Below are 14,253 nucleotides of genomic sequence, written 5' to 3' on the forward strand. Positions count from 1 at the left end.
TCCTTTTGCCTCCTACCCTTGTAGGTACCAGTGTGTTACTGCAACAAAAGGAGCAAAAGATCGGGAGAAGTGAAATTCAGTTCCTGATTTCAGATAGTCAGGGCTTCGTCTGCCCTGAAAAGCAGGTCCTTAAACTGACAGTTTGTAAGTGTCTGGACGGCAGCAATTGTGTGGAAGCTCTGCGTGACTCCTATGTGGGCCTGGGACCCGCAGCAATCGCGCTAATAATTTTTGCCCTTCTGCTGTTGCTACGTAAGTATTTTGAAAGCCACTCTTTAGTTCGTCTAGTAATTTCGATGCACTCCCAGTGTTCTTTTACCATAGTGGTCATTGATTTCTTTACACGTATTCTTTAACCACACTAGAACACTTGTGAGGGTGATTAGGGGAACAATAAATGATCATTGATAAATTCACCAAAGGTTATTCTAGCCCTCTTCAGATGTGCCTTGCACATCGTAGGCTCTCAAGCTCTCTTGTGTGAATTTGGATTATGGATACAAAGGTTATTTTACAAATCCGTCTTATTCCCACCAGTTCTTGCTTTGCACATTCAACTTGTCAGGGCTCAGCCTCCTTATACCCTCTGCTTTGCTTGCCCCTTCACCTGCGCCAACAGTAGCCAGACGCTCTGAGCACTTCCGTGCTTCCCTGCAATGACAACCAGTCCTGCCTTCCCTGCATGACCTCCAAAGACCTCAGGTTTCCTTTCACGAAATAACAAAGTACTGCAGCCTGGGGTCGTGTGGAATACCACTCCACTTGGCCACTGAACAAGGGCAGAGGACCACCTCCGAGGCAGCCTCAGCGATTTCAGTGATGAGGGAGGAGCTTGTCAAAGCCAGTAGTAGGTGTGCAATTAAATGCACAGCACTCGCCAGTTTACGGTGTGCTTTTATGCCATCGTCTCTGTTTTATGAGTAAAAATACAGACATAGTCACCGAGAAGTGACTTGTCTCAGCTCACCAGTCTGCAGGTGGGTACTGGAGCTGGGACTACATTTTTTACCCAGAGACCCCTTGCATTGCCTTCTCATCTCAGACTCCCCGGGACCAAATGTGGTACTCGGCGCATGATAGACCCTTGATAAGCATTTGTTAAATTTGTTGAAATGATTGAGTTGCTTGCCACTGGCTAATTTCAATTTTTTTACTCACAGTGGCTATATTTACTGAGCTGTCAACTATTTAACACAAAAAGGAATCTAGGAAGTAGTCAGTTCATCTTTGGAAGCTGCCAGATGGAAATGGCAATAAAACCTAATTTGAGATGGACTGCTTACAGGTGTAGTTAATTCTTTACTACATCGATCAAGAAGACAACATTGGCTTTCACTTCCTCCCTGAAGCGGAATAGAATTTAAGAAGGGAGCTCTGAAATTTTACTGAATTCTAAATGAAATGTTATATATATTTTAAGGGTTTTTAATGTAGAGTCATTTTAGAAAATAATACTCAGGTAATTCAAATGTTAATTTGAACCTCAGTGAGTCATGCCTTCTGCTGAATTCTACCCCAGGATAAAGTGGTGAAGTATTATAGAAGTTCCAGTGTTCTAGAATATTTGAACATATTAAAATTTTCCTACCCTGGGAGTTTTGATCTTTTTAACAAATATATTTTGGGGGGATAGTGAATTTTCTCATATTAAAAAAAATCGGTTTAAAAGAACAACAAGAGATTTAAATCTTTGAATTAGTTTTGATGATTCATATGCTATCAAATCCAGACTTGGTATGCCACCCAGCAACAATACACAGGCTGCTTGTGAGGAATGAGGACTCTGAATTTACAATACTTCCTCATCCTGCTTGTTAGGCTTTGGTACAAGCTTGTCTTGGGGACTTTGGATCAGCGTGAAGAAAAGAAAAATGCAAAAATAAGGCTGTGCATAAGTGAAGACTGAACTCTAAGAAGTGATATGCAAATTCCAAAATTTGAAGATACGTTTAGAAATATGTGGGGACTAACCTGGTCCTGATGCATTTTGTTTCTGTCCAGTTGTACCGCTTTTACTGCTGATGTGCCATTGTGGAGAGGGTGCCAAGGGCTTCACCCCCATCCCGGGCACTATAGAGATGCTGCATCCTTGGAATAACGAAGGGGCGCCACCTGAAGACAAGGTCAGATCATCAGATGTCAATGGAACATGTCTTCTTTTCTGATTTCAAAGGGCCCTTGGGAGGTGTTTCTAACATTTTAAGTCATGAGAGAGTAAAGTGGCCATTATGGATTTCATTCACACGTCTTTGTTAAACAGAGGGTTCAAATGACAACATACTTTGCGCTTGTTGCCGGGGCAGAGTTGAAGTGGTTTTGCTCTACTGTGATAGGTTCTATGTTACCGAAAATCTAGAAACAGGGTCAGGTCGGGTAATGACGCAGGGAATGAAGGATGTGCTTCTCCATTTCCATTCCCTTTGATACATAGGGCTGGCAGAGGTAAACCCACCACCCCCGTGACAATTATAAAATGTCGCCAAATCCCCTCTCCTCTTGTCTCTCCCAACTTCACCCCGGGTCTGTCATCACCATCTGCAATAAGCATCATGCTCAATAGGATATGATTTAGCATCAAGTGCCAGAGAACTCAGAAAAACAGAGGCGTAAATATAAATGTGAGCAGTCTAGGTCCCATGTGGTGATTCCTGTACAACTGGCCCCAGGTGCCTCCTTTCTTGTTGTTCCTCCATGAATGAGTTCCATTCCCATATGGCCTTCATGCTCCAGACACTAGCTGCTGTCCCCACATTCCAACAAGCAGATCAGAAAACTGCTCTTGAAAAACATTTCCCAAAAGTTGCATAGCCCATTTCTGCTTGAAATCATATTAACCTGAACTTGTCAGGTCACTATTCCTAATAGCAATGGAGGCTTGGAAATACAGATTTTCCTTGAAGCAGCCATGTATATCTCCAGCTAGAAAATAAATAAATAAATAAATAAATAAATAAATAAATAAAGGTTTAATAACCATAGAAGAAGACATTACACTCTAGAGGAAAGTTGAAATGCCGTTGATGCCCATAGAGTAAATGAGCTGAGAATATATTTAAATAATTTTTTTTCCTCCTTGGGTTATAATCAGCTAACAAAACAAGAAGGTGGAGTGGAGATCTTCAGAAGGCTCAAATAGAAGTTACTCAAGCCAAAATATTTTTCCTAATTTGCCTCTGTGGAAATAGCTTATTCCCTTGATAGGCCCACTTGGCTCAGATCCTCCTACCAACTGTACTCCATCCTTCTCAGTTCCCAACTGTATTTGCTGTCACAGGTGGTGCCACTGCTTCTGACAGCAGATCATGGAGAGAGCGTAGCAGCAGGCAGTGGAGTGGGAGGAGGTATGACAACCAAAGAAACCATCGTGAAAGGAAGCAGCTCTGCTTCCTTCGTCAAAGGGCAACATGAGATGTGTGAGGTGGATGGAAGGTGGGAAGAACACAGAAACTTCATTTCTGCTGCAGTTGCCCAAGTGACAGGGACAACAGGAGCCAACATGGGTGCTGAAACTTTAAGGAGCACAAGAGTCCTGGGGTCTTCCAGAGACATGGCCGGAGCTCGAACAGCTGCTGTTGCAGTGAGCGAGGAATTCTTAGGAAGTTATTTCGCTGAGGTAAGGGTTGGTTTTTATATATGCCAGGTGGGGGAGGGGACATTTAGAGGTGAATGTGGTATTATTAGGGTAATCATTGCCTTGGATCTAAATAGGACTTTGTCATCGTTTAAGAAAAGGTTTCTAGGCAGTGAGGAAAGAGTGATGTGGCCCAGTACACGAGTTAGCTCAGTTACTCAGTGATAACAAACGACCCCATAATCTGACTTCTTGCAGAGGCTTTTTTCTCACATTCGTGTCTTTGCCAGTTGACCCAGCTCTGCTCTTCTCCATGTTGTCTTCATTCCAAGCCACATGCCGAGAGAGCAGATTGTACCAGGGCACTGGGCAGCTCCATCCTTGGGAAACAGGCAAGAGTCACACAGAACCAGGCAATGATGGATCCTACAGCGGCTGCCTTTTTGTGCTCACATTTCATTGGTCATAGCAAATCACATGACCAAGCCAGATGTCAGTGGGTCAGAAAGTTCAGTAACTCTGCAGGAGCAGGCTTGACAGACTTGACCCCGCCAGGAGCAGAGGGAATCTGTGACCTAAAAACCACAGTCTATTATGTCCATTTAAATTTTGCCTATGTAGCTTCACTATTGAGGCAGTTTACAAAAAAAAATTAGGAGGAAAATTGCCAGAAAGATGATGGGATGCAGTCAGAAAGCTCATGCCTGGAATTAGGAATTAGAAGCAGGGCTTGGGGGGCGCCTGGGTGGGTCAGTCGGTTAAGCATCTGACTCTTGATGTCAGCTCAGGTCATGATCTCACAGTTGGTGAGTTCAAGCCCCACATCCGGCTCTGTGCTGACAATTTGGAGCCTGCTTAAGATTCTCTCTCTCCCCCTCTTTCTCTGCCCCTCCTCTGCTCACTCTCTAAATCTCTCTCTCAGAATAAATAAACACTTAAAATTCTGAATTTAAAAAAAAGAAAAAGCAGAAGCAAGGCTGGATACCTTTCTTGAGAACAAGGTCCCTGTGCCCCACACAGGAGTGGGCAGAATCAGAGTGCTGAGCATCTGAAGGACACTTGAGACAAGGAAGGAGATGGGCTTCTGTGGAGACCAGTTTATTTCTGTCCCCTCTCTGCGTGGTTGCAAATTACAGGAGTGCTCTCCCACTTCCTGTCTCCCTCCACCCTCCCTTCTTTCAGATCACCTGCCCACCCCATCAGCTTGACAGGGTGGTGGTGATGTGGTCAGGGTCAAGGAGAACCACTTCTCATCCCCCTTCTGTCTCGCTGCCGAGCTCCGTTCTGGTGCCCTGTTGGTTTCATTTGGATAGTTTCCCCTCTCCACTCTAACCCTGCTCAAGTCAGTCTTCGTTGTGTATGTATGTGAACAGTTTTTAATTCAGAAATCATTTCAAACTTTCCAGAAAATTTTCATGAACAGTAGAAATTTTGAACTACTGTATATTCTTAACCCAGATTACCCAATTATTAACCCTTTCCCACATTTGCTATTTGCTTTTCTCTCCCTCCCTTCCTCCCTCCACCCCCCTCACTCTTTCTCTCTCACACACACATGCACATGACACACACACATGCACATTTTCTTACACAGTACAATGAACAAATTTTGAGACATAACAGTGACATATTCCATATTTTGATTTTACCAATGATCATAATAATGCCATTTATAGCCATTGTTTTTCCTGTCCAAGACCCCATCCAGAAGTCCTGCCTTTCTTACCTTTCAGAACATGAATATTTTTTTAAGAATACAGGCCAGTTGTGTTGTAGAATGCCCAATTTGTGTTTCTCTGATGTTTTCTTGTAATTAGACTCAGGTTGCGCTTTTGGGGCAGGAGTATAGTCTCTTTCTTAAGTGAAGTTGTGTCACTAATTTGTGCCTCTGTTTTTATTTCTGTTTTAGAAAGCTGCTTCTTATACTGAGGAAGATGACATTCACATAGCCAAAGATTGCCTTCTGGTTTATTCTCAGGAAGACACTGCCTCTCTACACGGCTCCATCGGCTGTTGCAGTTTTATTGAAGGAGAGCTCGATGATCACTTTCTAGATGATTTAGGCCTTAAATTCAGGACACTAGCCGAAGTTTGCTTGGGTCAAAAGATAGACATGGATGGGAAAGTTGAGCAGAGGCAAAAACCTGTGGGAGAATCAAGTATGAAGGCAGCTTCACATTCATTCGATGAGAAAACTAGGATTCACGCAGAGCATGCCTACTCCTCGGGCAGTAGCTTTCAAGTTCCCAAACCTTCGCATGAAGCAAATGCAGAGAAAGTAACTCAGGAAATAGTCACTGAAAGATCCGTATCTTCTAGGCAGAGTGAGAAGGTAGCTACACTGCTCCCTGATCCATTGGCTTCTGGCAATGTTGTAGTGACAGAAACTTCCTATGCCACAGGCTCCACGATGCCACCAAGCACCGTGATCCTGGGTCCTGGACAGCCACAGGCCCTCATCGTGACGGAGCGGGTGTATGCTCCAGCCCCTCCCTTGGTAGACCAGCACTATGCTAATGACGGTAGTGTCGTGGTTACCGAGAGAATAATACAGCCTAACGGGGGCATCCCTGGTCCCCTGGAAGGCACTCAGCCTCTGCCAGATGCACATTATGTGATGGTGAGGGAGAGAGAGAGCTTCCTCGCCCCCAGCCCAGGCATGCAGCCCACTCTGGCCGTGCCTGGTGTGGCAGCAGGACAGAACGTGACAGTGACAGAAAGAGTACGAACAGCTGTCCCCACGCTGCAATCCAGTTACCAGATTCCTGCTGAAACCTCTGTGATGGCCAGAAAGACAGAGGTTTCTGGAGCCAGAGGCCCTGGCCCTCTGCCAAATTTCAGTTTAGAGGAGTCTGGTCATTCTAATTCTACTGTAACCACATCTTCCACCAGAGTCTCCAAGCACAGCGTCGTGCAGCATTCCTACTCCTCAACCCCTGTCGACCGCAGTCTGACCCAGAGTTTAGCTAGCAGTGACTGACTTCATGTTTCCAACGGACCTCTCTTTTGATGAGCCTCCGGTCGTAAGACACGTACACACGGGGCTTGACACTTTTCTCAGTCACTAACACACAGCCGACCTCGCTGTCCCAGCCTCCAAGTGTGTCCTTCACAAATGCTCCAGGGCTCACTGGGGGCATAACGATGAGACTGTGTCTTAAGTGCCTTTTAATGAGTTATGTCCAGACAGTTATGGCCAGAAAGCAGGTTAAAGAGAGAGTAAATCTGGCTTTAAGAGTTTGCCACATTGACACAGAGTGTCCACTGCATGAGCTGTCCAGTAGAGCCATCCCTGAAACTGACTGGGAGTCTTTGCATTCACGGTCCACACTGCCGTTCTCTATTCCATGCTTTACTGCACCTGGCAGGTTATCCACACGTTTATCCAAAAATATGAGCACAGCCTGGACAACTGGTTTTGCTTGTTTTCTTTCTAGACTAGGAGCCGGGCCTTTTAATCTGTTAGGCTGACTGAATTATGGAACGTTGGCATGATAAAGAACACACGTAGATTTCTGTGCATATGTGTAGAAGGACTTTAGAAATAGCATTATCGCTTCCCTTTGCCTCCCCAAAATCATGAAAATAATGAATACTTCAAATTCAGTTGAATGATCCAGGGCAAAATTCATAAATATAAAATCGCTCTACTTTTTATAGTAATAATACACTATTTTTTTAAAACTCAGGATACATTATCTTCTAATCTTGTACAGCTAAATTAACCACGAGACTGGATTCTCCACTGTGATAAGAACCTGCCCGTTTGATTGCTATATATCCTTAGTACATAACATGAGTGCCAAATAAATATTTGTGGAATTAAACCAAATTTTGGAAACCATTCTCTTTTATATACAATTATAAGAAAAATACTGGAAAACCCTATGGTATCAGTAATTATGAGTTTGAAATTATGATTTTATTCTATGTCTCAAGGTCACTGACTGGCCAGTCATGACTTACTTCATGAATATTAAATATTCAGTTGAACTATTGAACAAAGCCTGAATTTGTACGTTATCCTCGCCTTTCATTGTGAAAAGTTATTTGGGTATTTTGGCCTTTAAGTAGGTTGTGTTTTCATTGCTCCTTGAAGAAATAGAGCATTTAAGGTTTCAAAGTATATATATAGCCATATATAGTCAAAAATATTTTTGACTTGAATTATGTTATACAAAAGATTGATATGTTTTGCTCCTACTGACTGTGTATGGGTAAAAGACAAATATTTTTAAATATCGTAAGTCTGTGGCCAAGATGAAGGTCAATCTTCCATGATCTAAATTTTTTACTCTCTACTTAGTATTTGCAGCTTTTTTTTTCATTGCAGACTTAGTAGTTATATTTTGCCACGTATGCAACAGGAATATCATTACTGCGTGGAATGTAAATATGACCTATGTACCCCAAACAAACCAAAGATGGTCTTAACCATCCTCCCCGGACAGACTTGGAAAACCTAACCTGTCTCCTGTATGCAGCATAATCACATTTTCTAAACGGTTTTTTGTACCTGAAACGGTGATTTGTATTAGGTCTTACCTTTGTTCCTTGGGAGATTATATTTGTATGTGTATCATCATAAAATATTTAAATAAAAAGATGACCTTTGAGCAACCCTTTTCCATATTTTTTACTGTTCCATCATATTTTACAAGGACTATAATTGTACATTAGAGGAGAGAGCACCCCAAAAGCAGGCGTTTGTTCGACTTTGGCACTTGAATTAGAACTGCTTACATTCAGCTCAGCCAGCCTCCTTAGAAGAGCATCATTTCCAGAAGGCCCAGGTAAATTTTAATTTCAGGTATATTTTAGTGTAAATGTGTCCCATAGTAAAAAATGATCTGTTGTTTACCTGAAATTCGACTTTAGCCGGGCACTCCCTTTTCTATTTGCCCAGTCTGGCAACCTTGTTCCTAAGGGACTGGAGTTGGCCCTCTGCCCACAAAGTGACATTTGGGGAACCTACTGGGCTCAGCCAAAGAATGCTTACACATCTAACCCAAAGAGGTGAGACCATTCAATGAATGGTAAAAAGCTGTTTTAGTTACTTGTTACAGTTTACAAGGGAAAAGATCAGAGTTTCTGTGTATACTATAATGTCACATTAATAAATATTTCACAACACTGGTGCATCAAGACACCCTAAAGCATAAAGACCATGTTGCATTTCTGTGACCTCAGGGCTCCCACCCCAAGTGGCACATGGGAGCAATTTTTGGTTGATCTTATGAGTCTCTAGAGACCATATTCCCATCACCACCACATCAAAAGGTATTCAGTAAAATGTTGCTTATGAAGTAACACCAAGAAATGAGGGGCTTCAAATAACAATATTAAGATAACTAAATCTTACCTCTTTGGGGCATCTGGGTGGCTCAGTTAAGTGTCCAATTTTGGCTCAAGTCATGATCTCACGGTTTGTGGGTTTGAGCCCCGCGTTGGGCTCTGTGCTGACAGCTCAGAGCCTGGACCCTGCTTTGGATTCTGTGTCTTCCATTCTGCTCCTCCCCGACTCATGCTCTCTCTTCAAAAATAAATAAACATTAAAAAAAAATTTTTTTTAATAAAAAAAATAAATAAATCTTACCTCTTTAACATACCAAAATTTCCTGGCTTCACTATTTTAGTGTAATTCAAGTCCTCTATCATTACTGATTTTTTGGTCTACTTTTTCTATTAATTGCTGAGAGATGGATATTAAAATCTCTGGCTGATTGTGGCTTCACTTATTCCTCATTTAATATTTTCTAGTTTTGCTCCCTGTATTTTTAAACTTGTTTTCCCTGCATTAATAACATAAATACATTTAGCATTGTGTCTCTTCAGAGAATTGACCCTTTTTTATCTTTATGGAACATCACTCTTTGATTATATTCTTTGTCTTAAAATCTGCTTTGCTAACATTAACATTGACACACCGTCTTTCTTATGCATGGTATATCTTCTAACTTTTTACTTTCAACTTTATAATGTATTTCTTATAAATATAGACATGGGTCTTGCTGTTTTGTCCATTTTAACACTTTGAGTGAATGGAAGTCTACTTGCTTCAATTTTTAATATTGACGAGCTTAAGCCTTCCATCTTGGTATTTGTTTTCTCTTGGTCCTATCTGGTTTTTTCGTTTCTATGCTCCTTTCCTGCCTTCCTTTGCATGTTGAACATTGGAGGATTCCACCGTAGCCCTTCTACTGATCTTTTAACTAGTTGCTCTTGTGAAAATCCAATTAAAAATATCTCCTGCCAGTAGGGGCACCTGGGTGGCTCAGTCGGTTAAGCATCCGACTTCGGCTCAGGTCACGATCTCTCGGTTCATGGGTTCGAGCTCCATGTCGGGCTCTGCACTGACAGCTCAAAGCCTGGAGCCTGCTTCAGATTCTGTGTCTCCCTCTCTCTCCGCCCCTCCCCCACTTGTGCTCTCGCTCTCTCTTGCTCTCTCAAATAAATAAATAGACATTAAATAAAAAATCTGCCAACCAAAACAAATTCTCCACAAGAGTAGAAGAGAGAGAGAACAGCTTTATTATTGAATAAGCATTATGCCAGAATGGGAGGTGCATCACAAGCAACCCACAAAGAAACTGAAATCTCATAGATAGCCAGGCAGTCACAACCCGTTACATGCATGTTCACAAGGTAATGAGAACTTGTCTTCAAGCAAGAACTTTCAGCATCACTGGTCACATACAGCTCATCTTAAATTCACCTGGATTGGGGTGGCCATCGTATTGCTGATTGCCTGCATCCAAACAAATAAGATTTCTAATATCTCTATGACAGGTAGCTAGTGACAGCCTAGAGCCAGATGCTCGTGGAGAAAGGGAGACAGAGGTGCTATCTTCCTTGATGTTCGCACCTTTGGTGTTCAGAGAGAAGGCTCCCAGGTTTTAGACAAAGACATTGCTGCTTGTAAAGCTGACAAAAAGCTCGTTTCGTTTTTAAAAGATTTTATAGTATCTGGGGCACCTGGGTGGCTCAGTCTGTTGCACGTCTGGTCTGACTCTCGATTTTGGCCCAAGTCTTGATCCTAGGGCTGTGGGATCAAGCCCCGCGTCAGACGACATGCTGAACGTTCTCTCTCTCCCTCTCTCTCCCTCTGCTCCCCCTCCCTGTCTAAAATAAAATAAATTTTTAAAAAGGTTTCTATAGTATCGGAAAGGGGCAGAGAAAGAATTAGCAATTGTAAGTTTTCTAAAGTGAATACTCTGAGAAAGAGGAGAGCGGAGGGAAAGTCTCTCCCTTTTTGCACCAAGAAAAACAGAATCTTTTCTTTCTTAGGTTTGTTTTTACCCTCACACTTTAGGGCTATGCTTCATGTGGCAACTGGCTACCAACTGGACAGCACAAATTTAGCCCATTTCTTTCATTGTGGAAAGGGTTTCTTGGCAACATATTTCTAGAAATTGCAATATGTATGTTTAATTATCACAGTCGACCTTCCAATATCCTTCTACTCCACAAGGTACTTAAACCTTGAACTTTCACTGTGGATCTTGCTATGTCGCTGGATCTCTGACCTTCACGCCCATATGCTTATGGAGAGGACTTCAATCATTGCTTCCTGTCCCCCACACCTTCCTGCACACCCCTGCCCCCCACTGGCTGCAGTGCATTATTGGCACGAATATTCTGAAACCTGCATCAAGTCCATTAGTGAATGGAAACGGATATCTCGTTATTCCACAGATTACAGAACTCCACCAACCCATGAGCCGAGTAGAGAAAATGAGATGAGGAAGGTGTGCCTCTATTAAAAATCCAGAAACACCCGTAGCTGGAGATTTTCCATTTGCCTCTTTGTATCCACTCCCTACCCCTTTTCACCTTGTTTTGAGACCCAGGAGCTTGTCCTCTCTGGATGCTTCAGCAGGCATCCTTGCCCTCTGGCTACTAGTTGGGCGTAGTTCTTGGGAGGCATTGGCTGGAGATTGGAGAGAAAGAAATACAAGGTCAGGGCATGTTTTTCCTCTCTCCCTCTGCCAGCACCAGTCAGTCATCTCTCTATGGGCAGAAACTCCTCTTCTGAGTTCCAGGACCCACTCCCTCTCCTTGCTCCTTGAGGCAAGGTGGTGGTGATTGCCCCCTCCTCGACGGATGTCAGACTCAGCCAGTGCTCTGGACTATCCCTTGAGGTTTTCCTCACCTGCTTCACTTTGTGTAAATGATCCACTAAACTCTCTTCACTTCCATCTGCTTCCCCCTTGAACACTCAGTGACACAGGAAAAACCCTGTTGTATTAGTCTGCTTGGGTTACCATAACGAAATCCCGCAGACTGGAGGACTTAAACTACAGACATTTATCTTCTCACAATTCTAGAGGCTAGACATCCAAGATCAAGGTGTCCGCAGTGTCTGTTTCTTCCAAGACCTTGTTCCCTGGCTTGTAGATGACTGTCTTCCCCCTGTGTTTTCACGTGGTCTTCCCTCTGTACGGATCTATGTCCGAATTTCCCCTTCTAATAGACACCAGTCATGTTGAATTGGGATTTTAACTTAATTACCTCTGTAAAGACCTCATCTCCAAATATAGTCACACTCTGACGAATTGGTGGTGAGGATTTCAACATACGAATTTTGAGGGAACACGACTCAGCCCGTAAGACCAGGTAAACAAACAGGCTTAACTAGAAAAGCTGTGCTATTTTTTCCCATGAAAGGCATGAATTTCTTCATCCCACGATTTGATTAATTATCAATAAAAATTGCTTGTCACAGCAACAAAGTTGAGTTGAAAGCAGCCTGAATGAGGAGACTGCAGAGTTACCCCTTGAGCCCTCAGAGAAATTTCAAAGGTAATCAAAGCAAAAGCACATTTGCTTGTACTGAGCCATGGACCCAGGGAGGGTTGATAGCAGTTAACATTCCCAGCTTGGTGGCCGAGGTCACGTGCTTTGTATTGCTTTTCGGTTTCCTCAGATATTTTCAGTACACACACTGCCAACGACTCTTCAATAAGCTGGGGAAGCTTAATGATCCTCTCCCTTGGAACTCATGCTAAGGATTAATTTTTTTTTCCTTACTTGCTTCAGAGGCTTCTATACATAGCACATGTGGCCTTTCCTGGGTTTCTTTTGTATTCTAAATTTAAGTCAGTACAAATTATTCTCTCTCTTTCCTTCTAGTTATAAAAAAAAAAGGTTGCTACAAAGAGCTTAAAACAAAATATATTGATTTGCTTCTTCATTATGACTGTTGTGATGGCCATGAAGTAATTCACTTCAAAATTACTTCAGTATGAGGTATGTGATAAACATGTGTACAAATTAATTCTAACTTATTCCCACCAGTGGTTAGTATTTGAAGAATCCTAATCAGAAATGGACACTCCAGGGGTGGCTACCTACCCTTCAAATATTCTTAAAATCCACATTAGAGGGACACCTGGGTTGCTCAGGTGGTTCAGCGTCCCGACTTCGGCTCAGGTCACGATCTCACAGTTCACAAGTTTGAGCCCCGCCTTGGGCTTGTTGCTGTCAGTGCAGAGCCCGCTTCGGATCTTCTATCCCTCTCTCTCTCTGCCCCTTCCCAGCTTGCACTGTCCCTCAAAAATAAATAAGTCTTTTTTAAAAAGCCACGTTAGAGGGCTTGCTAATTAACATAGGGATGGAGGTGATGATTTTCCTTTGGGGAGATGAGTGGTTTTGCAACTGGCAACTGTTGAGGCAGTGGATACAGCCCCCGCTGCACTTCCGGAAATGAGGCATGAGGCTGTGACAGGCCTGAGTCTAAGAGCTCCTGTGAAGCGCTTCAGGTCTAGAGCCTCATCAGTCCTGTGTCCTTCCACCTCCTGGAGAATCCTGCCATCTGACCAACCAACAATGCTGGCTCATCCTACCATCTGAACGTACTAATTCCATCTGCCTCAGAATGAACCTCTTTCATCAACTGCTGGTCAGAAGAGACTATGGCAGAGAAAGAAAGTGCCCTGAGTGACAAAATTTGGTTATATGACTGCTTTTGTGCCTGTGTGCTAACAAATACTTATCCATTTTGTGGAATTGGTTTATTTGCTTGTTTTATAATAAACCACTGCTATAGCCCCCTATCTATCCCTAACTAGCAGAAATTAGCAATATTTAAAAATGTCTAAATTGTCATTTGCTTGATGCTCAGATGGCTTAGGAAAATTAGCAGTAGCCTATTTAATTTAATTATTTTTCTTGGAAGATGTACTGCCTCGGTTCAACCCCTTCTTTGTTTCCCTCCAACTTTTCCTTTTAAAGTGCTATTTTACCAAAATATTTTCTTGTATCACATGCACTTTTTTGGAAAAAGGCAAAATGTAGATTAAAGAAGAAAAAGCAAATGATTGTCTGTATTTCTCTAATTGCTTCACATATCTTATCCTTGTTTCATACCCCCCATTCCCCAGAAATTGAGATCACTGAAGGCAGAAACAGACCTTTTTTATCTTTGTCTCCTCATGACACAATTCAAACCAGACAATTATGAATTTTGAAAATCTGACAAAATTTCCAAAATGGATTTCCTAAGCCTGTATGTGATGGATGATGTCAGTGTCCCCGCTGTCCATCCTTCATGTAATTTGCAACCTCTAATGAACTGCATCCCAAACCCAAGTCTGTTTTCATTGCAAAATCTTAATCAATGGACTCTGAGAAGAGTTTGGGGGGGGGGGGTGTTGGTATGAAGAGAACCGTGAGATTTTAGT

At 42.6% G+C, this 14,253-nt stretch overlaps 1 protein-coding gene across 1 annotated transcript in view; it reads left to right on the forward strand.

Moving 5' to 3' along the window:
- Positions 1-8,191, forward strand: part of DSG2 (desmoglein 2) — a 50,382-nt gene extending 42,191 nt beyond the window's left edge. The window contains 4 exon segments of the mRNA XM_060613513.3: positions 25-252; positions 2,002-2,123; positions 3,275-3,613; positions 5,481-8,191. Coding sequence (XP_060469496.2) covers positions 25-252; positions 2,002-2,123; positions 3,275-3,613; positions 5,481-6,551 — 1,760 coding nt within the window. The 3' untranslated portion in view covers positions 6,552-8,191.
- The last annotated feature ends 6,062 nt before the right edge of the window (positions 8,192-14,253 follow it).

Source organism: Panthera onca, chromosome D3 (assembly GCF_046562875.1).
Source record: "Panthera onca isolate mPanOnc1 chromosome D3, mPanOnc1 haplotype 2, whole genome shotgun sequence".
Lineage (NCBI taxonomy): Eukaryota > Metazoa > Chordata > Mammalia > Carnivora > Felidae > Panthera > Panthera onca.